The 25,682-nt window shown below is 45.5% G+C and overlaps 1 protein-coding gene across 2 annotated transcripts in view; it reads left to right on the plus strand.

Annotated features, from left to right (window-relative positions):
- The window catches only part of SORBS1 (sorbin and SH3 domain containing 1), a 252,584-nt gene that overhangs the window by 129,520 nt on the left and 97,382 nt on the right, over window positions 1-25,682 (plus strand). Inside the window, exons 6-9 of one of the 2 annotated variants that reach the window (XM_023206238.1) lie at window positions 10,484-10,510; window positions 10,632-10,744; window positions 17,548-17,916; window positions 21,647-21,791. In XM_023206238.1, the coding sequence (XP_023062006.1) occupies window positions 10,484-10,510; window positions 10,632-10,744; window positions 17,548-17,916; window positions 21,647-21,791 (654 nt within the window). The remainder of the gene's footprint in view (window positions 1-10,483; window positions 10,511-10,631; window positions 10,745-17,547; window positions 17,917-21,646; window positions 21,792-25,682) is intronic. The other variant, XM_023206236.1, reaches the window with a different exon arrangement.

Below are 25,682 nucleotides of genomic sequence, written 5' to 3' on the forward strand. Positions count from 1 at the left end.
GCTGGGGGAAGATGTTCAGAGCCACGTGGGAAGGGCGGGAGGAGGCTCTGGTGTTTTTGCTCAGGAGGGTGTGAGTTCATCAGATAACTCTGGGTTCTCTTAGGGACCCCTGGGACAGTCAGCTCCTTTGGATGGGTAGTGGTCAAAGCTTCAGACTGACAGTCACATGCTGCGGGTGAAGGCACAGCAATAACCACCACTTTATGTTAGCTTTGACTGAGCAGGTCATCCTGTGACAAGAGCCAGTACTCTGCAGACTGCACTCAAGCAGACTGAAATAGCTTAGGGCATAGGGGATAAGCAGTGGGATGGGCTAGAGGTTGGGCTTCTTAGAGCTCATCCCTGCTTCCTAGAGGTTCACTGTGACCTGTCCAGGCTGGAGGTGCAGCCAGGGGAGACTGAGAAGTGTGGATGACTCGATGACCTTGCTCCCGGAAAAGCAGAGGTGGGCAGGGCTCAGGCCTGGGATGATCACCAGCCAGCTGCAGGAGCAGGATCAGGAGAGTAGTTCAAAGGCCCAGTGTAAACTAGGAGCAAAGGGAGATCAAAGAAGCCACATGAAGCCCATCTCCCCACCTTAACCCATCACTTGGGAAACCTGAGGTATTGAGTTTTAGAATTGGGACTTCAGAACCCGACAGATCTCTGTGCACACCCTGCCCCCACCACCGGTCGGCTGTGCGACTTTGCTCCAGTTGTTCACTCTCTCTCAACCCTAATGAACTGTAGAATGGGGTTGATAATAGCACCTGCCTCATAGGATTGTTGTGAGGAAGAAGTGTATGAAGTGCTGTGTGTCATGCCTGGCGGCATGGAATAGACTGTTAGATGTTAGCTGCTATTCGATTATCATTAGATTATTTTGGCCTCTCCAGAGACGACTTTGCACAGCCCAAGTATTCTGGGACTTGGCAGATGCTGACTTTGAGATCAGGCACAGTTAGTTTAGGGTGAGACAGCACCTCTCTACTCTGTAGCGCAGTGACTTTCACGCTTTAGCTGCATCAGAATCGCTTGGAGTAAAAAGGTAGGTTGCTGGCCCCCAGCCCGGAGTTGTAGAATGTAGGGTTCCCGCTTGCAGGTCTGAGATAGGGTCTGAAGGTTCGCGTTTCTGACAGGTTCTTAGGTCATGCTGATGCAGCTAGTGGTGCAAGGACCGCATCTGAGAGCTGCTGCTGTAGGGGACGGGAGCTTGCTTTCTTGAAGGAAAGGGAGGGAGAAATGGAATGGCGGGGAGGACCACTCCCTTGGGACCAGAGAAGCTAGGCAGTAGGGTACGCAGACCCCTCTGGGGCAGCGAGAGTGGTGTGTTGTGATAAGACAGATATGATATGTAGGATGGAAATGGCCAGACCTAGCATCCTGGAAACTGACTTTCTTCCTGCTCAGCCACCCATAACAGGTGCCGGGTCACATGCTGGTGGATGAGGCCAGGCTAGGGTTTGAGCACAAACCCCTTTCTGGTGATGTTGATCCCTGTGAGGGCTTCTTTATCCTTAGACTGAGGGTAGGCCCGAGCAGCTCACAGCCCTGAAAGTCAACAGAATAGCTTCTTGGTCCTGCATCCCTGAGCCCAGCCCTGACTCTTAACCTACTAGAAAGGTGGGGTTGAGGAGAGAAGGCAAAGTTATTTTATTCTAAGGCTAACCTCATCCAGCCTCTCCAAGCCTAACTGGGAAGACCTAGCTCCCAAGCTAGAGAGCGTTTGGAGAAGAGAGAATCCTAAGGGATGATGCAAAGAGAAAGGCCTTAAGTGCAGTCAAATGACCTTACAAACCGGCTGTCCCATCCTCTGGCAGTAAATGGAGATGGTGGAGAGGGAGCCTGGAGCTCCCTCTAGTGGTTACAGTGTGGCATTGACGTAGAACACAAATATGCCTATCAGGTGCACGCGTGTGCTACCAGTACCGTGTGTGGATTTGTTTTTTCTTTTGTTTTTTTTTTGACAGGGTCTCACTCTGTTGCCCAGCCTGGAGTACAGTGATGCAGTCATTGCTCACTGCAGCCTCGACCTCCCAGGCTCAATCTGTCCTCCCACCTCAGCCTCCCAAGTAGCTGAGGTGCACGCCACCACACTTGGCTAATTTTTATATTTTTTGTAGAGACAGAGTTTCTCCATGTTGCCCGGGCTGGTGTTGAACTTGTAGGCTCAAGTGATTCACCTGCCTCGGCCTGGCAAAGTGCTGGGATTACAGGTGTGAACCTCCATGCCCAGCCCTGTGTGTGGATTTGAGGCACTTTTGGAAACACTCTCTTATCCTAAAATATGTTTGTGTCTTACAAATTTCTACCAACTAATTTGGTGAAAAGAAACTTCACCAAATCTTTTTCACCAAACCATCACCAGATTGTTTTAAAATGCAAATATTGGCCAGGCGCGGTGGCTCAAGCCTGTAATCCCAGCACTTTGGGAGGCCAAGACGGGCGGATCACGAGGTCAGGAGATCGAGACCATCCTGGCTAACACGGTGAAACCCCGTCTCTACTAAAAAAATGCAAAAAAACCAGGCGGGCGAGGTGGCAGGCGCCTGTAGTCCCAGCTACTCGGGAGGCTGAGGCAGGAGAATGGCGTAAACCCAGGAGGCGGAGCTTGCAGTGAGCCGAGATCCGGCCACTGCACTCCAGCCTGGGCGACAGAGCGAGACTCCGTCCCCCCCAAAAAAAAAAAAAAAAAAAATGCAAATACTATACTCGGAAGAATTAAGGGATAGCTATCAGTCATTCACACCTTACAGTAAGTTCATCTTTGTAAATTGAGATCATTGAATCCAAATAAGCATACATTCATTCAGCGTTATCTGTGTGCCAGGTGCTGAGTGAGTCACTTGGAATTGTGATGAGAAAGGAGGAAAAGAGAGCAATTCTAGGTGCATTAGGTGAGGGCAAAAGGCAGTATGTTGCAACAGGAGTCAGGTGTGGACGTGGAGTCAGCCATCTTGCTTTCGGGCTGTGGGTAAGTCCTAGTGTCTATGAGCCCATATCGAGTATGAGGAACTTGGGCCAGATGCTTTCCAAGCCTTTCTAGCTCCAGAATGCTCTGTGACCTTAGGAAGTTTGGAAGTTAGCCTGACACAAATGGAATCCTTTTGATTGGTGATAAATTGAAGATGGTACAGGAGGGCAGTTTGGATGAAAAGGAACAAGCTGGGTTTGAGTAGAGGAAACAAAAAAACCCCACATGCTCATTGATGCGAACGAAGCAGGCTAGAATGGGTTAACACTGGGGAGTGGGCTTAAAAGAGGATGTCAGTAAGCCTGGCACAGTGGCTCATACCTGTAATCCCAGCACTTTGGGAGGCTGAGGTGGGCGGATCACTTGAGACCAGAAGTTCAAGACCAGCCTGGCCAACATGGTGAAACCCCATCTCTACTAAAAATACAGAAATCAGCCAAGCATGGTGGTGCATGCCTGTAATCCCAGGTACTTGGGAGGCTGAGGCAGAAGAATTGCTTGAACCCAGGAGGCAAAGGTTGCAGTGAGTGAGATCACGCCACTGCACTCTAGCCTGGAAGACAGAGCACGATTCTATCTCAGAAAGAAAAAAAAAAAAGAGAGAATGTGAGTATAGACAATTCAGGAATGGCAATCTTGTCCCCTTACTTTGCTACCTATTGGCTAGCATCCTGCTGGCTCTTGACTCTGACAGTGTCCATGACAACCTCCAGATTGACAACTTGCTGGCCTGTACCAGTCTATTGTCCCATCCTGGGGCCCGGGAGCTCCTGGGCCTTCCCTGGCTTCATTATAACAGTTTTCAGCAGTATTTGCAGACAGCCATGCCCAGTCTGGACTGGGAGCCCAAGTGTGAGGTGGTGGATGGCTCTTGCCAAGGATTGCTTCCTACTCCCAATGCCTTTGCAGATAGCTAATGTCAGATGGCGTCTGGCTCCCTCCCTTCTCACCAGGGACAGCATTTGTCCCCCAGCTGCTCTCTCTGCTTCCTCTCTGACTTGTTCCCTGTTTGCTACCTTCTTCAATGCCTATAGGTGTCCAGGTTGCTGATTATTTGCCTGGATTGGAAGCTCTAGTCCCTACCTGGCCCTCTGATACCCACGTTTCAGCAGTGCCCCTATTTCTAGTCCTTGTCCCAACCCCCTCGCCTGGAAGAGTTGATATAGTTCTGGTTTCACACAGTTCTCTACTGAGGTTGAGCACTGCCACTTACTGTCTTTGTGATATGGACAAATTACTCCACCTTACAGGGCTTCAGTTGCCTTATTTGTAAATTGGAGATGACCATAACAGAGTTGTTGAGATTCAATTAGCTTTTTTTTTTTTTTTTTGAGATGGAGTCTCACTCTGTCACCCAGGCTGGAGTGCAGTGGTACGATCTCAGCTCACTGCAGCCTCTGCCTCCTGGGTTCAAATGATTCTTTTGCCTCAGCCTCCCAAGTAGCTGGGACTATAGGCGCCCGCCACCACACCTGGCTACTCTTTTTTTTTTTTTTTTTTTTTGTATTTTTAGTAGAGATGGGGTTTCACTATGTTGACCAGGCTGGTCTCAAATTCCTGACCTCATGATCCACCTGCCTTGGCCTCCCAAAATGCTGGGATTACAGGCATGAGCCACCGCACCCGGCTAAATGAGCTCTTTCGTGTCAAGCATTTGGCACAGGCCCAAAGCAAGTGCTCTTTAAGGGTAACCATTCTAGTTCCTGCAGGTCAAGAGGCTTGTTAAAGATTTGAAATAATTTCAGTTTGAAGCCATGAGGGTCTCACCCTAGCATGGTGGCAATGGGAGTGAAGAGCAGAGGATGAGGATCAAAGTGCCTTTTGGAGAATGAAATGAGCAGGGCTCCTTGTGGTGTGTTTAAGGACCACAGAGAGGTGGCTCCCTGTGGCCCAGGAGATGTCTTCCCTAGTTGGCTAGGAGAGTAATTGTGGCACTCATGGAGGTGGAGGGATTTGTGAAAAAAGTGCTGAAAAGAATGTTGAATTCCATCTTTTGATATGTTGAGTTTCTTGGCAAGGGAAGGACTTCCAGGAGAATGTTTCTAATGGGAATTTGGGAATTTGGAGTCCAATGTGTGGATTTGGAAGCCATCTGCATCCACATGAACTTTGAGAGAATGGAGACATTCTCGGGGGTGGAGTGACAGAGAGAGCCCTGGAAATTGCCCAGTTGACACTCATTCTCCAGACTCCTCCATTCAAGTGATGGCTTAACTCAAGATCCCTGACCACAGCTTCCTGATCAACCTCCTCATCTCTGAATGTGGACCTTAGTTTTTGGATCAGAACCATCTGAAAGGAATAGCAGTAATCTTAATACCGACTCCCTGCCCCCAGGAGAAACCTCATCACCTTATCCCTGCCTCCTTACCTCATTGCCACACCAGGTCTGAGTGTCGGCTATATTGGTTCAGAGTGACTTGATCATGTCCCAGGTCAGGTTGTTTTCACTCCAGACAGGGAGCCTGAGCTGGTGGTGGGTGTGATACCAAGCTTCCCGTTTGGTATAGTCTAAAGATCTTGTGGCTTGATATATCAATTCCTGTGTTCTGACTTAGATGCCAGGGTCCAGTTCAGCCCTTATATTTTGTTAATTCTGTACCAGTTGGCTCCGGTCCTTACTGCCTGATTCTTGAATGCAAAGTTAGCTTTGGACATAAAGATTCTTGGACCCACAGTCAAATTATTTCCTCTGGTTTGACTTTCACTTTTGCTCTCCAGAAATGGCAGCAGCAAAAAGGTACCATAGGAAGGTTAACATTGAAGCAGTTAAAGGTACCCCGTACCTCCATTAAATGTGAGTGTTTTTGATGAGTACACGTATGAACATTAGGGCCAACTGAGAAGTTGGAGGGAAAAGTCCTCACGAGAGTGCACCCTCCCTTCTGACGCCAGTTGCAAGTTCAGGGGATTCCCAAAAGCGCTATCAGATTTGGTGCAATGCTAGAGGGACTCACATAACATATTGAAAGCTGCTACGCTCCGGGTTATGGTTTATTACAGGGAAAGGATACAGATTTTAAAAGGCAAGAAGATGCACATAGGGTGGAGTCTGGAAAAGGTACCAAATGCGGAGCTTCTGTTGCCCACTGTGCGTGGAGTCAGGACATATTATTTCCCAGCAGTGATGTGTGACAGTGTTCTCAGAGCATTTTTTTCGACCAGGAAATGTACCCGAGCCTTTGTGTTCAGGATTTTTACTGTGGCTCCATTACATAGGCATGATCCACTGCCCACAGGGCAGATCTCAGTCTCCAGTCCAACTTCCTAATCCATCGAGCTCCTGGTGGCTCAAAGGCCCCACCCCAAGTCACATAGTTGGTGTGACTCAAAGTCCCAGATAAACAAAATCACTCCTATCAGGCAGGACTTTCCAGGAGCTCAGAGATTACATCCCAGAAGCTGAGGGCCAAGGCCAGACTTCTTTTTGGATAAAGTTAAATTCTGTACTATACAGCATGAATACAAAATAAACACAAATAAGATTTGGAACACCCTTAGACTTACTATTAACATCTGTCATCTACCTCTTAAATACTCTTATCAGAACACATCAAGACTCAGTCAATGAAAATTATCCTAAGATCCCAAGAAGAATTGACTGATCAGCAAAAGACTTTAAAACAGGTCAAAATGAAATTAGCATAGAATGAGATAAAATAAAATATCAGGAGGCTACAGCCACAGGCTAGAAAAGATTGAAATAAAGAACAGCTGGAGGAAAAGATAAGGCAAAGTAAATTATGCTTCTTGCAGAAAGGATAGGTCTCTCAGGACTGCAAAAGCTCTCTAGGATCCAACTTTCCAAGGCACTCCCCCTACCTTGGGAGCTGTAAGGTAATGTTTATTGAAAGAAGCATTTTGACAGTCTCTTCAATCAGGAGTTAATAATGGATGATTATGTGTGCAAAATTTCATACTGCTACACACAGGCACAAATGGCCTCAGGCTGCTACCAACCTTCCAGGTTCAGAAGATGAGGTAATAGATGAAGGATAGTAAGATGTCAGAAATACAGCTCTCCTTTAACAAGGAAGAAAGGAACATTTAAGAGGTCCTGGGAACTGCGTTTTTGGGATAGGGGAAGGGGAACAGTTTTAAAGACTTGGAGTGAGAGGAAAAAGTGGATGTATCCCTAAGGATCTTATGTTCTTAAAGCTATTTATCACACGGCAGAGATCAACAATGCTCATTTTTGTCCATGGTTATTTTTCCCCCTTATGCTTTGAATTCTGATTTTGCAAAACACATGCTTTATGCCAGATACTTTCATTTAGTCCTCATGATTCAAAAGAGGTAGATATTATCTCCATTTCACAGATGTGGCCAGGTCATTTGCCACAGGATATGCAATTAGCAAGAGACTCAGGGCTGAAACTAGGCAATCTGATGTCACAGTGATACCTGGAGGTTTCATGATACCTGGAGGTTTGGACGAACAGTTCACATCTCAGCTTTCCATGGCATAGCTGTTTGCTAGTGTCACTTGAATAGAACCAACCCAACTGAGAACCAGAAAGTGGGCAAAACAATGTGTCCCCAGTTCCATGTACGAAGTTTACATGCTTCATTAGATAGCCCTTCATTCAGAACCTGTTGACGTCAGTATATGCATAAATCTAATAAATTTGATAGACTTATTTGACAAAGGTGGACTAGAAATAGCAACTTAGAAAAGAAGATGGAACAGTACAAGTGATAGCTGTGAGGGAGGAAGTGGACCGTTGTCACGGCATGTCACCAGGTATTTAAGGGCCTGCCAGGTGTGAGGGGAGCTCTGGGCCAGGAAGCCGTCTGGATGCAACAGGGAGTGTGGTGCACTCAGAGGTACTTTCACGTACCTGATCTTTGATTCTCAAAGATTCTCCAATTCTTCAATTGGAGAGAATCAAAGGATCATACTCCCTGTGAGGAGTATAGGGTAAGGATTACATTTTGTAGATGAGAAAAGTAAAATTTAGCATGGCTGGTGAACTTGCTCCTGGTCATACAAGCCGGTACATTGCAGTATGTGAGCAAAACGTATGTCCTGTACCTTTCCCAACTGTGGTCGTCCCTCGGTATCTGCCAGTGATTGGTTCCAGGACCTTCACAGGTACCAAAATCTGAGGATGCTCAAGTCCCTTATATAAAATGACATTGTATTTGTACATAACCTATGCACATTCTCCTGTATATTTTAAATAATCTCTAGATCACTTATAATACCTAATATAATGTAAGTGCTATGTAAATAGTTGTTATTCTGTATTTTTTAATGTTATATTATTATTGTTTTCTTATTTTTTGTTTTCTCCCCCAATATTTGATCCATGGTTGGTTGAATTCACAGATGCGGAATCCGTGGGTATCGAGGGCCAACCGCATGTGGTTTTTGTGGGGTGGAGAAGACAAATAGCAGTGAATTGTCCGTAAGGAAGTGGCAGAAATGTAACAGGCAGCCTGCTAAAAGAATATGTAGCTGAATTTAAAAACTGTTTTAAAGGGGGAAAAATAAAATGGATACAGCTAGTTTTCCAGAATAAGGAAGTTTTTGAGTGTACCTCTCATCGGTGGTTCTCCTGGTGTCGATTATGGACTGGCAGTCTCAGCATCACCTGCAAACTTGTTAGAAATGCAAATTCTTGGGCCTCACCTCACACTGCATCAGAAGCGCTGGGAGCCAGGCCCAGCCACCTGTGTTTCCGCAAGCCCTGATGCAGCCACACCACTGCTATACGTGAATGCCAATCACTCAGAACCTTTACCCTACCTTGCCTTTTGCTCCAGCTGTTTTTGGCTCCCACCACCTCTCTGAAGCATAGCATCCTCTTCATGGCTGATGGGGATGCTGGTGGCTGTGGAGGTGGTAGGCAGGGTGCTAGGTTTGGATTCTGGAGACTTGGGCTGACTGCTTTGTCACTTCCTGGCTGTGTGACTTTGGGCAAGTCAGTTGGCCTCTCTGTTTCCTCATCCATGAAGGAGAGTGATTACCTACTTCACAGAGTTGTTGTGTACACTGAACTAAAACTAAGTAGGGGTAACAGTGACTCACAGTGGCACTTAGAGAGGTGTTCAGTAAATGTCTGTAAATCTCAACTTGGCATCTGGAAAGCCCATATCTAGCCCCTGAGGGACCCACATTAAAATGGAGGCTTGGGCAGTGAAACTGCAGTATTAGTCCCTCTTTTTCTACATGATAAGGCAAGAGGAGACAGCCTGGGAGAGGAAGGGGTTAAGACTTGGCTACATTAGGGATTGGCAAACCATGGCTGTGAGCGGAATCTGGCCTGTGCCTTTTTTTGTACAGCCCTCGAGCTAAGAATGGCTTTTACATTTTTTAATGGTTGAAAGAAAAATCAAAAGAAGAATGGTATTGTATGCCACATGAAAATTTTATGAAATTCAGATTTTAGTGTCCATAAATAAAGGTTTAATGGAACACAGCCATGCTCATTCATTTACATGTCATCTGTGGCTGCCTTTGTCCTACAATAGCAAAGCCAAGTAGTTGCATCTGAGACCATATGGCCCATCAAACCTAAAATATTTACTATCTGGTCCTCTATAGAAAAAAGTCTCTGGGCCCCTGGGTTAGATCAAGGATAGAGAGTAGAGACAAGAGATGATACAGTAGATAATAAATAGCAAACATTTTCTGAACTTTGTCAAGCACTGTGGTAAGCATTTCGCATGCATATATGTTCTTATTAACAACACTTATAAAACAGGCATATCATTATCTCCATTTTTCAGATGGGCAAACTGAGGCTTATAACTTGCTCAGGGTCATGGAACCCTTAGGTGGTAGACCCAGGATATGAATTGAGGCCCAGCTGCCTTTCCAGTCAGGTTCGTAACCACTGCAGTCTGCTGCCTCATGGTGCTACGTGCTATGTGGATCAAACTAGGAGAAGTTTAGGGTCTCTGAAATGCATCAGACGGTGGAAAGGCTGAAGGGAGACAAGGGTGCTTTGTGATGTGATGAACACTCAAGAAGGGTGATTAGATTTTGAAATGTTTATGTGGCTCATTTAATGGAAAGAAGAAAAGCAGGCAGGGAGAAAAAAAGTCTTTATCACAGCAGATACCTCCTGGCTTAAGTCATGTTCTGTCCCTTAGCCCAGCACCATCACCCCTGGAAAAAGTGTTTATCCACTTCTCTCTCTCCTGTGCTTGTTAGTTGGTTGGGAGCGGTCATTCTGAGCCCACAGCAGGCTCAAGGAAGGGGAATGAGAGGCAGTGAGTAGGGACTGGACAGTAGAGAATTCTGTTGCCTTTTTGTCTGTAAAATAAGAATGTCAAGTAACAATTGTTTCTTCATCCCTGTGAATGTGAGTCTTGTGTTTTCAAAGGTCAGTGCCTGTGAGCACATCATGGTTTTGAGTGGGTTCCTATGGTAATCAGGCCATCGTGACTGAGGGCATTTTGTGTCAGACAACGGGGTGCTGGATTTTCAACCTTCTATGCAGTTCATGCTTGTTTCCTGCAAATGTAACCATTTCTGTTTTTCCCCTTTTCTTGTTTTCATCCTTTCTGCACCACGTGTAGGTCTGGAGCCAGAGCCTTCTTCAGCAGGTATGGCTTCTCTTGCATTCTCACCTTTCTGGCCTTCTACTAAGGACCCCGGAGTTACAGGGGAACCGGGGAGTTATTTATTCCCTGTGAGTGAGAGGTTTTTTTCCTCCCTATTTCTCAGATGAGTGGAGGCTTTCTTCCAGTGCTGATGCCAATGGAAATGCCCAGCCATCTTCACTTGCTGCCAAGGGCTACAGGAGTGTGCATCCCAATCTTCCTTCCGACAAGTCCCAGGTAGGCATGTGCCCAAGGGCAGGGTGGGGACTGGTGAGTGGTACCTGTTCTTGAGTCTCTTAACTTAGACTGGTGACTTCCTGCTTCCCCAACTGGATAATGGAGTAGGTTTCAAGCTTTTGGACAACTCCAGATAAGCTCTACAAGGACCGTGCTAAGGGAAAGTTGGGGTCAAGGGAAGCAGAGGCATGGAATGAGGTTGGTCTGTACCTGGGTGTTGGAAATAGGCCTTGATGCCTATTTAGGTTTGTTATGTATGTAGAAGTGTTCTGAAAGAGGGAATTCATTTAGCCTTGGATACGTAGGAAAAAGATCTGAGATTTTTTTTTAAAAAAATTCTTTAGAGCGTAATATTCGAGAGAAGAATGCATCTTGTGTTTATTCCAATTGTTTTCTGGAGATGGGGCTGTAAGAACTCCAGCAATAGTATCCTTACAGATTAAGATCAGGAAGCTGTGGCCAGGCTCTAAGTCCAGCAACCCAGGAACAGGCAAAATGGCGGTACAGCCCAGCTGTATCCTACAAAAGAAAATCCCCCAAAGCTGTACAAATTGGAGTAACGATACTTTTGCTTAAGTCTTTCCCCCTAGATGGCTTTCTTGATTTTTCTTCCTTCCCTCTCCTGTTGTTACTTTGTCATTTTGATAAAGGGAATAGACCATGTTTTAATTTAGGTGATCTGTGATGAACATTTTTGCATACAGGAGCCACGTCTGTGGAATCGACTACTACTCCTTTCTCTCTCTCTCTCTCTCTCTCCCCTCTCTCTCTTTCTGTCTTCCTCTCTCTCTTTTGGAGTCAGGGTCTGTATCTGTTGCCCAGGACGAGTGCAATGGTATCATCGTAGCTCACTGAAGCCTCCGATGGCTGGCCTCAAGCCGTTCTCCCACTGTGGCTTCCCAAAGTGTTGGGATTATAGATGTGAGACACCACACCTAGCCTAGTCCTTTCTCTTAAAGGAAGCTGTGCTGCTCAAAAACTATTGCAGAAATGTGTTCCTTGTGTGGTCTACTTCCCTGTGCCTTCCTTCTGTGAAGGTGTTCCCTGAACTCAGAAGGGGTCTGGAAATTCTGCAGGTCCTTCCTAGTTCCCACCCTACTTCTCCAATGATCCTCTCGTTCCTGCTCCTGAGGATGTAAAATTGCATTTGCTGCTGAAATGAAGCTGAATCAGAGATGATATTTTTCTCCCTCTCTATAGATGCTTATCTTCCCCAGCGTGGAATTGGTTGCTTAATTGTCTGCCTTGTATGCTGAGCAACAAACACATTTAGCCTTTCTGCCACCTGCCATCACTTGCCTCTCTAGGTACAGCCATATGCATCCTGGGTCACTGGTTAGAACCAGGAGCTGTAAGTGAGCCTGGCTTTTTGAAGTCCTCATTAGACACAGGGACTGGGGAGGTCACTTGTCCGGTAAATGACTTGCCCTGGTTTTCCCTTTCCTAAACCCTCTCACAGTGTATAAATGTGCTGCCTGTGGCAGACATACTACTTTTCAACCATCTCAAGAATGGATGCCATCAGCTCTATGCAGATTAAGAAACAGTGCTGATTGATTCAGAGCAAATGTGGAAGCATGTCCTCTTCTATTATCAGTGACTTAGTTCAAAGGGCAACTCAGTAATTCTTTTTGGCTTCTTAAGCAGCTCTTTTGAAAAGATAATTTTAAAAGCATGTGAAGTAAATAAAAATTCTTTTAAAATAGATTTATTTAACACAGCTTTATTGAGCATCTCCGTGGTGTTCAGATCACTGTGTGAAACATTGCCCTCAAGAGGTTGATAAGGGTGAACACCCTATAATATCTTTTACAAAGCGTGTTTTCTTATCTGTCACTATCCAAGAATTTTCCTTTTATTGGGGTTCCCTTTAAGGGAACCTGGTAAATTGCTGATAAAGAGGTTTTTATCCTGCATATTCAGTGTAAAATCAGCCATTCAAATTTCAGGAATCTTTAGGTCGCGCATTACCTCTTAGATGTGTTTTCTAAATGGAAACATGACTTCTTGTCTGTATAGTGATTGCCAAAGCTTTAAGTATGCAGTGGCTTAGACAAGGGAATTGGTAGTTTACAGAACTGTATAAACTATAAACATACCATGATTTTCCAGAAGCCTCATATTTTTACTGACCCACCTTCTAAAAAGATAAATAGAATTTCATTTGTAGCCAGCTGGGCAGAATGCAAACTGCCTGTGTGGTTCCCACAATGTTTGCAACAAAAAGTAGTTCCCTGCATGTAAAGTCACTGTGCCTGTCCCCTTTCTTCTTCAGGACTAAAAGAAGCCCCAGGGCAGGAGACCTTTGGATCTGAGTGCACTGTTGATGCTCTGGGGAAGCGTCCTCTCTACAGGGTCAAAGCCCTGGGAAGGCTCATGCCTGATGTAATGCATCCCTGGCACCATATATGGTGAGAGCCGAAATAAGTTAGAAACTCACTGAAGCTGATTTCTATCTTTGGACAAGAAGAAATCACATATGGGACATTTGAGCTGAAAGTAAAAGTAAATCTGAGCTCAAATCAAAATGGTCTTTTGCTTACCTCCCTACTGCCATTATCAGCATACCCGCCAGTCCCTTTGGTGCATGCTAGCCCAAGTGCTTTGTTTCTGGAATCGTTTAGTCTGTAAACATGTTCACTGAAACCAAATGAGTTCACCTGAAAGCTTTTGCTGTTGCTTACTACTAGAGAGGGGCTATTTATTTTGTTTTTCTTGGCTGGTACATATTCACTAGTACTGCCATGGGTGCCCTGTGGAAAGGATAGGCATTGAATTAGCCAAGGATATCCAAGTGAGCTGCTTCTCCAATGAGCTTATTTGTACCTTGAAAACTGAGTTTAAGGAACAGGTTATTTACTGTTCCTGGGTTGATGGTCTAATCTGGACTCATAAAACTTTTTTTTTTTTTTATTTTTGACAGTCTTGCTCTGTCACCTAGGCTGGAGTGCAGAGGTGCCATCACAGCTCCCTGCAACCTTGACCTCCTGGGCTCAAGCAATCCTCCCTCCTCAGCCTCCTTAGTAGCTGGGGCTACAGGTGTGTGCCACCACACCTAGCTATTTCTTTTTTAAATTTTTGTAGAGACAGAGTCTCACTGTATTGCCCAGGCTGGTCTCAGACTCCTGAGCTCAAGTGGTCCTTCTGCCTTGGTCTTCCAAAGTGCTGGGATTACAGGCTTAAGCCACAGTGCCCAACCCATAAAACTTTTAAATATTTTTCACCTATTCACCCTTTCTAACATTCTTTCTTCTTGCCACCTGTATGCCACAAATATAAGAATGAAATAGGCCAGACACAGTGGCTCATGCCTGTAATCCCAGCACTTTGGGAGGCTGAGGTGGGTGGATCGCTTGAGGTCAGGAGTTCGAGACCAGTCTGGCCAACATGGTGAAACCCTATCTTTACTAAAAAAAAATACAAAAATTAGCCGGTTGTGATGGCAGGCACCTATAATCCTAGCTACTCAGGGGGCTGAGGCAGGAGAATCGCTTGAACCCCGGAGGCGGAGGTTGCAGTGAGCTGAGATCACACCATTGCACTCCAGCCTGGGCAACAGGGCGAGACTGTGTCTCAAAAAAAAAGAATGAAATAAAATTTAAAATAAATTCAAAATAGACCCAGATCTTGCACCCTCCTCATTTTTGGTCAAAATTCAAAATTCACTTACCAGATATTGACCAAACTCTAATATACTTCACTTGTGTAATTTGAAGGAAAGTTCTGGTTTTCTTCTAGAACTGGGATATCTTTAAAAATAGGAGCCACTCACGCCTGTAATCCCAGCACTTTGGGAGGCTGAGGCAGGTAGATCACAAAGCCAGGAGCTCGAGACCATCCTGGCCAATATGGTGAAACCCCGTCTCTACTAAAAATACAAAAAATTAGCCAGGTGTGGTGGCATGTGCTTGTAGTCCCAGCTACTCGGGAGGCTGAGGCAGGAGAATTGCTTGAACCCGGGAGGCGGAGGTTGCAGCGAGCCGAGATCGTGCCACTGCACTCCAGCCTGGGTGACAGAATGAGACTCCATCTCAAAAGAAAGAGCCATTAAAGAAAATCTAGGCCAGGTGCAGTGAGTGGCTCATGCCTGTAATCCCAGCACTTTGGGAGGCTGAGGTGGGCAGATCACGAAGTCAGGAAATTGAGACCATCCTGGCTAACATGGTGAAACCCCGTCTCTACTAAAAATACAAAAAATTGGCCGGGCGTGGTGTCATGTGCCTGTAGTCCCAGCTACTCAGGAGGCTGAGACAGGAGAATCACTTGAACCCGGGAGGCAGAGGTTGCAGTGAGTTGAGGTCACATCACTGCACTCCAGCCTGGGCGACAGAGCGAGATTCCATCTCGAAACAAAACAAAACAAAAAAGAAAATCTAGCAAAATGAAGTTTCCTCATCTCATAGTCTAATTCCCAGTTGAGCCACAGGTTGGCAGATGACTCTTGTTGATGTGAGGATCAGACTGGAGGGTTACCCCATTTCCTGACCCGCTTCTCCACTGAGACACTAAGAGGAGCAGTGTTGAAAAGAGAGGGATGCTGTGCGAGCCTCTGGACCTGCAACCAGAGCTTTGGGCTTAAGCTGTGAATCTGAGGCTGATCATTGACCTCTGGGGCTGATTCCCTTTGTGTGGTGGTGGGCTGGGTGAGATGGGCATGGGGCTGGATTTTGACAAACGAGGCACAGTCCAATCCCGTAAAGGCCAATTCAGTCCTTCATTGCCTGGTCCCCTCTTTTGTGTACATCAAAAATGGGAGACTGTGTGCTTTTAATCTCATGCTTGTCTTCCTTCTAATAATTAGCTTCATCAGATTCTTTCCTCTGAGAAAAGAGCACATGTGTATTCAAAAATCCTTGGCATTCTCTTCTTAGGGCACTTTAATTTGTTATGCTTACGGAATTGAGTGCTAAATCTCAGTGACTCAATTAAGACATCTGTCTCCTGTGAACACAAATAAGGATGGTTCTTCCAATTCTCCTTTTCCTAAGGGAAAAGAATGAAAGGCACTCAAAAGAGTTCCAGTGAACATAAACTTCTAAGGCCAAAGGCTCAAAGATAAATCTTGAGGGAAGGAGGTTTGAGAGGGAGTTGGGGGCTTTGGGGCCTCTCCCACTGGTGTTTAGTTCACTTGGCGCCCTTCTTGAGTCAGGACGTCTAATAAAGATGCAGTCAGCCAAGGATTGGTGTCAAAACTGATGTAGCATGTGGCCTGCTATGGGCTGGGCTCAGCTTCCTTGGATGCAAAGGAGAGTCAGGCCTACCTCTCCAGGTGAGTGGGATTCAGTCTTTGGCTTCACTCAGAGAGAACTGTGGATACTAAGAGGAATCTAACGTGAGGATGTGCTGAAAAACGTGTTAAGAATTGTTTTTGCTTAGATCATGTTATGCTGTCGTTTCTAATGATCGTCCTTCTTTCCATTTCCCTCTTTCTTTTTTCCCTGTTTGATAACGTATCTTGAAAATACTGCTAAAGGTTCTCTCTCCCCCACGCCCTCCTCTCCCTCAAAAGGACCGCTTTGCATGGCAGTCCCCCACCATCCACAGTACCTACAAGGATTCCCTCTACCTGAGCTCACCAAAGCCTTACATCCCACTCGGCACCCCCAGGCAGCAGAACCCCTCACAACCCCAGCCCATCTCTGTCCTCCTGGCAGCTGGATCGGCTCCCAAAGGTGTGGTGTGCCCTGGTTCCTTGCTTCCGGACTCCACGTTCCCCAGTGCTTCATCCCAACCCCAGCAGCGCTATGCAGCCACCAGGACAGTTTATCATAAGAATGTGAGCTCTAACCCATGTCATGAGGCAGTTGGGATTAAAAAGGTCAGCAGCTTATATGTACCTTGTTTATCCAATAACATTTGCCTGGCGGCGTCAGAAAACTCCTCTCGTGTTGCACGTGACCCTGCCAAAGGCACTCCCTCGGAGGCTGCGGGCACCCGAGCACCGGCTCCCAGCCTTGTCTCCCGCACAGCCGGCACAGGAAAACCACCCCCTGCTCCTCCTCCTGACCCTCCCAAGCTATTCTTTGACATCCATAAAGATGCCGTTAACCGTGGCGAGAGTCCTTCCCTGGGGACTCGGGCTTCGTTCCCAGATGTGAGACCACCTGTGCTAGGCCCCCGGGTTACCTCTGATCCCGAAAACCGGAAGAGCAAAGAATCTTACCTTTTGCAGCCGAGTTATCCAGCCAAGGCAAGAAATTAGGAATGTTTGTGTGTCTTCTCCACTGTCTCTTTCAAAACTGTTGTGAGCAGCTCATTGTTCACTGGGCTGCCCTACCCTCCCTTTCCTCATTAATATTGTTGTGGCTTGAATCCTGAATTCTTCTGTCTGAACCTCTCAGCACAGTACTCTCTTTGTCTGCCTCTCTTTTCTGTAAATGTGTCAGTATGCTGGAGCGTGGAATCCAGAGACTAATAACATGGTGAGATACTCATTGTTCATGTTTTATTACAAGGTGCCAAAGAAATTGTATTTACTTCCAAGCTTTCAGGCTCTATGGTGGTGTTGTGGGGTTAAACACAGCCTGCCTGCCTGCCTGTTCTGTTGTTCTTTCTCTCTCATAAAGTGTTAAAAGGATTCAAAAATAGATGGATGAAAAGCGGAGTTGGATGGGGTTCCCTCTGTGTCATGGAGTGTCAGAAGGCCAGCTGGCCAGCTCCGACTGTCTCATGTACTCTGAGGAAAGGGCACTGATTAAATGTTTCTCAGAGTACCTCACTGCATGCCCACTCTCAACCGTTTAAATATGGAATTCTTTCCTCGTATCATACCCCTTTCCATAACGACCCCCTTATTTCCACAGGATGCCACTTCCTCCAGTGCAGCCCAGCCAGAGGTAATAGTTGTCCCTCTCTACCTGGTTGATACTGACAGAGGGCAAGAAGGCACTGCCAGACCTCCAGCACCTCTGGGGCCTCTTGGCTGCGTCCCCACAATCCCAGCGACCGCCTCTGCCACCTCACCTCTGACCTTCCCGACTCTAGATGATTTCATTCCCCCTCATCTGCAGAGGTGGCCCCACCACAGCCAGCCAGCCCGCACCTCTGGCTCCTTTGCCCCCATTAGCCAGACGCCACCATCCTTCTCACCACCACCTCCACTGGTCCCTCCTGCCCCGGAGGACCTCCGCAGAGTCTCGGAGCCTGACCTCACGGGAGCCGTTTCGAGTACCGTAAGCTTGCCGGACTCCCCTCCTCACGGCTTTTCTGAATGTCTCCTCCCAGCAGTCACATTCCCTTTCTCACTGAAGCTCTGAGCTCTGAGGACAGCACTGGCTGCCGCTGTGCCTGCGTGATGACTGGAGCCGTGTCCCCTGTCACTAGCGTGCATGCTTCCCGTGTGTCTTCCCTGGGTCTCTCGGGTTGTTCCCCATCTCTGCAGTGCCTTGTCTGCTCTGTCCTGTTGGGAATGCACATCTTTCTCCCTCTGAAGACAACATCTGTGGCCTTTATGTTGACTGGTCATGCTCTTCACAGGCCAGGTCGGGGGTCATGTAGAGAGCTGAGGAAAGCTGAAGAATTATGGGGAAAAGCACCGGCAGGTGTGGTGGGTGCTACTTGCCAGGGAGTGGGGAGATCTCGGGAGGAAGAGATTCTCATGTTGACCTAGTGAGTAAATAAACAAATAAACTCTCTGTAGTATGCAGAAATGACAGAGACTAGGATTTTTTTTTTTTTTTTTTTGTTTTTTTTTTTTTTTTTTTTAGCGAGAGAGTTGGGTTTAAGTGAGCAAGTGGGTCTGAAAGCCCTGCACAAATGTTAGGACTTTTACCTCAAAAGGCAGGCATTTGCTAGGGCCCCTGAGGAGGAGGCCCCAGGAGCCTTTGTGGCAAAACAGTGCACCAGTGGCCACAGGAAGTCAAAGGACCCTGATGCCTCAGGTCCCATCCTGCGGGTGAGGGAATGAGTTCCCGTCACAGCCGGGAAAGCCCAACTGCTTTAGAGTAAAAGCTGAGTCAAAGTGCCAGGGTCTCCTTTTTCCTTAGGAGCCCTGGGAATTGAGAGAATCTGAGAACTTCAGTGCAAGTTGTAATATGGGGATACGTGAATCTCCTCACAGGGCTGCGGGTTCAGTGGGACCGAGTAGTAAAAGTTCCTGTTACGGGGCTTGACATAGAGAAGGTGCCTAGTGAATGTTAGCTATGTTGCTGAGGACTAGCCCTGGCAAATGAGGGCCAGGGTCACTCAAAAGCAAGTAACTGGTTAGTTAGCAATTCATCATTGAGTTTCTACTGTGGTCTAGGCATTCTGCTAAGTACTCTGGGCACAACCATGAGTCAGGGCCTTGTTCCAAAGGAATTTTTGGAGTAGGAGGTCACTTCTCAAGCTTTGTGTACGTGGGATCATCTGAGGGTCAGGGAGTCTTGTTTAAATCGTCACCCTCAGGTTATACTCCTAGAATTTCTGACCGAGTGGGTCTGGAGAAGAGCCTGGGAATCTCTCTTGGTATCAAGTGCTCAGGGCTTTCAGATGCTGGGGTCCACATACTACAATTTGAGATACAGTCATCTAGTGGTTCATGCAATTGGCTGATGGAACTAAGCGTTTACTGACATCCCTTCGTGTAAAGATGTATGCCTGCAAAACTGTTCCAAATGGCTTGCTAAGCTGAAGCCAGTCATGCAGAAAGCAGGAAGGAAACTTTTTATTTGGCTTATTAGATAAATTATAATGAGGCATCAAGCACATCAAAGCTGGGAACTGTTAGGTCCTGAGCTGCGGCCTGTTCTGAAATCTCTAGTGCTGTGCAATGTGGTTAGGTCAGCACCAGGCCCAGTGTGGCCCATGGGCTTGGATATCCTTCTAGCTTTGAATTTTGCAGCTCAGCCCCATTGGAGAAAAATGCTAGATTTTCCCCTGATCTATTCCCCTCTACCTTCAGCCGAACTTAGAATTTAGAAGCCACTCTTGTTTTGAGGAGTGCAGGCATCTTCCCTTTGACATGGATTATGTTTGCCTGGAGTAGCGGGTAAAGTGAGTCTTATGTTTGGTGTCCTCATAGACCATTGTGAGTAGTTTAATTGTGTATCCTATAATTTATCATTTGTGTAGACCTAGGTTTTCATATCAAGTTGGTTTTAGGTGTACCTAAGCCAACCAGGACAGATTAGTTGGGACAGTGTCCTCGATGTCTCAAACCTGACTAATCAGCCTGTTGTAGACATCCCAGAAGGACCTCAGTTGGCCTGATAGCTTCGGGTTTGGCCCTGAACAGAGGTGAAAAAGGAAACTACTTGGATTCCTCTTGACAGAGGAGGAACCCCTGTGGATGGTGTCTGAGCTGCGAGCTGATGCCTGCTCCATCTGTAGCTAGTTGAGAGAAAGAAGGAAGAATAAAAGTCATGTTAATTGATTTGAGTTATTTTAGTCAATAGCTGTTTTTGTGGTGTTCCAGAAATAAGACACAAAGTAAAATTTGTAAAGAGCTTAATGCTCATATGATCCACCCAAACATCGCATTAGGCATTTATACTTTAAAGAGCTGTATGCCTGATATTTTGTGTTTCTTGGATGCATTCAGGCAGTTTTTAATGATATGTCATTTATCATAATTATATCACTTTGGAGATAAATTAGGGAAAGTGTAATTATTTTCCACTTTCTAAATGGAGGAATCAAGGTGAGGCACTTTTGTATAAAATCATACTGTGCTTCTCAAGTCTTGAGAAAAGGTTTTATTCATGAAATTGAGCTGCCCCTCATAACTAAATAGTGGCGGCTGTTTAGCAAACTGTCAGAAGAGATAGACTGACCTAGGCAGTGTTGTGAAGTTCCTACTGTGTGTCAGGAGCTGTCCTGGGTGCTGATGCCTATATCCTCTTTTGATAAGCATTTGTTTTCTTGCTACAAACATTTGCTCAGACACACCATTGCTGAAAGATGCCGCCTGTCATTCACGTGGCATTTACTAGCACCTGCTATCTGCAGGGCATTGGGCTAGGTGTGAATGAGGGGGTGGCCCTCATCCTGTGGGTACGTTCACAGGAGTTGATCTCTGATTATTGCTTCAAGATAATTATTGCTTTAAAAGTAACTATCAAAATCTTGTTCTTAAAGCCCTTTAAGAAAAGCATCCTCAATTTATGGGTTATAAACTCAAAAATAGAAATGTGTAGATATCGTGAAGGAAACTATCTAAATATCCCTAGTACCTTTTGGGGTCTTATTTTGTTTTAAAAGACTGGCATTATCCCCAATATGCAGCTTATAATGTTAGTATTAATAATTTTATTGGTATTTCTGGCAGAGACCACAGGTTTATAAAGTCGGGATTCTCACAAGTCTTAGGGATCTTTGTCACTTTAATATGAGAGTGAAAAAATGTCACAGTAGGATAGGATAATATCCAAATCTCAGAAGCAAACATCAGTAAAATTGCTCAGTGATGCTGGTGCTAAGGGTAGCTTTCTGAAAAAAACTGTTGCTCAACTCCTCCCTGTTCTTACTTGATGTTTGATGTCTTCTTGTCCTCACATTGTCTTACGTTTCTCTGTACAGAGTACTAAACTTCCCTGATTTTTCCCAATTAAACCAGCTCTTGTTCTTGGATCGCATTTGGAATTGCATGGTTTTTGCATGTTATTCTACTTGGATTTGAATTTGTTTTTTCAGTAACCGGATTGACCCACAACTGTTAGCAGGTGGACCTAATGAATGATGTTGCTGAGACTTGCAGTAACATTCACCTTCCCTCTCTCCTCCGCCCCATACTAATACCAACAAAGAGAATAAGCATTCCAGCTGAACCTTCTAACTGGAATTAATGATATGATGTATCTCATTGATTGCATTTCTTTTTATAATTAAGATCATTGTAAAGCTTTAAATTTCTTCTTTTTAAAAAACATTAACACCAGATTTTTGTATTTACAGTTAGTTACATTGTTTGTTTGTTCGTTTCAGGATTCCAGTCCTCTACTAAATGAAGTTTCTTCTTCCCTTATTGGAACTGATTCCCAAGCCTTTCCACCAGTTAGCAAGCCTTCATCCGCCTATCCCTCCACAACGATTGTCAATCCGACTATTGTGCTCTTGCAGCACAATCGAGGTAAGAGAGGCTTGTGCCCCACTCCCAGCCCACTGGAATCAACATAGCTCTTCCATGATATCTGTCTGGGTCAAAAATTCTGTTATTTCACAGAAATTTTCACAAATCCCATTGTTTCCCAAGGTCATTTGCCCCAGTTTACTCACTCTCGTGGCCCATAAAATAAACCCCAGCAGACAGACAGAGGCCCCTGATTTGAGGTGATGTCAGGTGTCTGAATAAGTAAGCTGGGTTCGTTCCACTCCTTGGGTTGTTCATGGTTGTCTTCTTCAAATCGTAACACCAAAAAAAAGAAGAAAGGAAAAAGTGTGGTCTCTTGGTGGTAATAGAGATTTAGCTTCGAAAATCTAGGTACAATAATACCTCTTTTAAGTAGAATCTTAAATGATTTAGTTTTTTGACATGATGAAATTTAGAGAGAGCAGAATTTTTAGTATCAAATTTAAAAAAGAAAACATATCGTGTAGAAAATTTTGTGGAATGTAAAACATGTTTTTGTGCCTTGAAAACAGAGACTATTGAATTTTTCTTGACAACTCACTGGCCTTCATTCTTGCCGGCTGTTTGTCTCTCTACTATGTGGCTCTAGGCAGCCCTGCTTAGAGTTTTCGCGTTTGTTTCCTGTAGTGTCTCTCACTGCTTCCGGTTGTTTTTTCTGCTTCTCTGAAAAGCAGAGAAGCTTTGAGGTGGGGTAAAGCGGAAGTTCTTTGGGTATATGTTGACTCTTCTGCTTTAAAATTCCAGACGATGATTCTAAATCCCAAGCTTTCCTTTTTGGAATTCCATACAGGAGTAAATTTTCTCTTTACAAAAGTCCTTTGCAGCATGAAATGTAAGGTTTTCAAGCTGTTTCCTCATGTAGAAAGGGCTCGTTAGTCTGAATTTCCGATAACAGTGGAGGTTTAATTATTTTGTTCAGAGCTCACATCTTCCTTTTGACTCTGTGCTCTCTGACTTCATAGTTTTCCTCCACTCCTCCCCTCTCCTCCTTCCTCTCTGCATTAATTTGAATGAGAATGGGACTGGAGTCTATTTTTAATTGTTTTCCATACTAAATAGAGTTTTTCTGTTTCCTGCTTCTAACTTGAAAAGCAGATGAATAAAACATTTTCTTTCACTTCAGATCTTTCCACTAAAATCTTAAGGTTGTTTTAATAGTTTTGTTATTTTTTTCACTATGTATGGCTCCTGTATTAATTTTCACCCATGAATCTGGGTTCTTGAAAAGAAAAAAAGGGCCCCAGCTCCCACACGGAACCATGCAGGAGCCCATTCTCCTTCAGCGGTGCCATGCCCCTTACTGGCAGTGGCTCTCCTTGCCCAGAAAGTGTCTGTAATGCGGGACAAAGTGAAATTTTGTTTCTCTGAACTTCCTTGTGACTCGTATTAAAAAAAAAAAAAAAAAATTCAGTCAAACAGAATTAAGTTAGTTCCCAGAAGGACAGGCAGTTTCTTTAAAAATGGGATTTATTCTCAAGGCAACTTGGTTTTTGGGAAATGCCAAGTGTAATGTCAGCTGCTTCTGCCAAGTCCCTCTGATGACACCTAGTGAGACATCTTTGGGCACAGAAATGCCTGTAGTTCCTTTTTGTTTCTTCCTTGAATAGATGGATACTTTTTATTTACCCAAATGCCTTTGGTTCTTGCCTTTCTCTTTTGTCCAAGTCCTGCCCTTGGGTTTAAAAATCAGAATTGTGCAGCCTGAGACACACATCCTTCAGAAAAGGATACAAGTAATGGCATTCATTTTTTGGAATTAAATGATAGATTTCCATAAAGAGCAAAACCATATGTTCACTGAGCAGGTAGGGCAGGAAGAGTCGAGAAGAATAGAAGAGCCTCACTGGCCCAGCCCCGTATTACTAATCATAAATAGGGTTTAGGTCAAGTGTTTTTGGCATTGCTTTGGAATTTGCCTAACCTGGCAGCTCTGCTTTGCTTCATAAACAGTACCCATAAAAATAATTTCTTAACTATTGCAAAGTCTCCCGAGGAAATAACTTTACTCCACTTCTGGAATTCTAGTTTTGTCATCCTAAAAAATGCCTCCCTCCCCGCCCTTTTTTTTTTGGCCTAGACTGTCCCAGGGCATAGTGTGGCAATAATCCTGTCTCTCCCGGCCAGCTTCCCCCTGCTGGAAACAGAGGGGCACTGATGGTTGTGAACAACACAGCCCTTTCCCTCTCTTTCCTGAGTTTTCACACCACATGGGTTTGAAGGCGAGTCACTTACCATCTGTCTGGGAGGGAGGCTTTGAATCGGAAAGCTGTCAGGATGAAAAGAGGTGCGTGGGTCCCCTTGCTTAGGGCTTCTCAGTCTATGTGCATCGGATCCTGAGAGTCTTGTTAACCTGCAGGTTCCACCTCAAGAGATTTGGGGTGGAGGACACGAGATTCTACATTTTCAGTGAGCTTGCTAGACATGCCAGTGCCACCAGCCCACAAACCACCCTGAGACTAGAGCTCAGAGGTTCCCAGACTTATGGATACATGAAGCAGTCTAGGGATCGCCCTAGGGCTTTTCATTCTAATGCTTTAAAATAACACCACTAGAAAGTGGCTGCTGTTTTCTGTGTTGCATGTCATCCTATGAAAGAAAGGCCATTTCACACCTCAAAACTGGAGACAACATAGTCTTTTTTTTTTTTTTTTTTTTTTTTGAGACAAAGTCTCACTCTGTTATTGAGACTAGAGTGCAGTGGTGCAGTCATGGCTCACTGCATCCTCAACCTCCCAGGTTCAGATGATTCTCCCATCTCAGCCTCTCGATGCCAGTAGCTGGGACCACAGGCGTGTGCCACCACACCTGGCTAATTTTTAAATATTTTTTGTAGAGATGGGGTTTTACCATGTTGCCTAGGCTAGTCCTGAACCCCTGGGCTCAAGGGATCTGCCTGCCTCAGCCTCCCAAATTGCTGGGATTACAGGCATGAGCCATCGTGCCTGGCCAATGTGGTCTTTTTCATTCATTCATTTATTTATTTTTTTGAGACAAGGTCTTTCTCTGTCACCCAGGCTGGAGTTCAGTGGCACGATCTTGGCTCACTGCAACCTCTGCCTCCCAGGTTCAAGTAATTCTTGTGCCTCAGCCTCTGGAGTAGCTGGGATTACAGGTGTGTGCCACCACGCCTGGCTAATTTTTATATTTTTTAGTAGAAATGGGGTTTTGCTGTGTTGGCAACATGGTCTTTTTGGTGGAGTACATTCACTTCTGCCAGCTGGAGCTCAGCAGCCTTCAGAATAGTGTGTGGGAACCATAGGTCCCCTTAGTACCAATAGGGCCCTTTGACATAACACAAGGAAACTGAGGCTGAGAGATTCAGTGGATTGGCCGTTGTCATCTGAAAGTTGCTGGCAGAGCTGAGGCCAGAGCTGCACTGGGCTTCTGCATATTCAGCCAGTACGAACCTCATCCACATGGCAGAGGTGGCCAGGCACCGCTTCCCAGGCTGTGAGCTCCTGGGCTGTCTGCTGTTTACTTCTGGTTCACACTGATTGTAGCAGGAGGGTGGGAATGCAGCCAAGGGGAATGATGACAGTACCCACGGGTTGGCAAGCGTTCTATTTTTATCTATGTGGCTGCTTTATATTTAGCAGCTGTGGAAGGTAAAGGTCATTTTTGTGCTGTCATCTCATAGCACGTACACATAGGACTCTGCAAAGGAGATAGTGGCTTACCTTCCACGCGAGTGCCCAGGATGGCGAGAAACCAATAGCCCTTCAATGCCAAGGACCAGCAAGGTCTTGATGACTAGAATTGGAATAAACTGTGGACTAGGAGTCAGGGACCCAGGTTCTAGATCCAGCTGCTTTTCAGTGTTCTCTTGGGCGATTTGTGCCCCTTATCTGAAGTTTCTCAGCCATTGCTGATTTTTTAAGGACTTCTCTTATA

The sequence above is a fragment of the Piliocolobus tephrosceles genome, chromosome 9, assembly GCF_002776525.5.
Source record: "Piliocolobus tephrosceles isolate RC106 chromosome 9, ASM277652v3, whole genome shotgun sequence".
NCBI lineage: Eukaryota > Metazoa > Chordata > Mammalia > Primates > Cercopithecidae > Piliocolobus > Piliocolobus tephrosceles.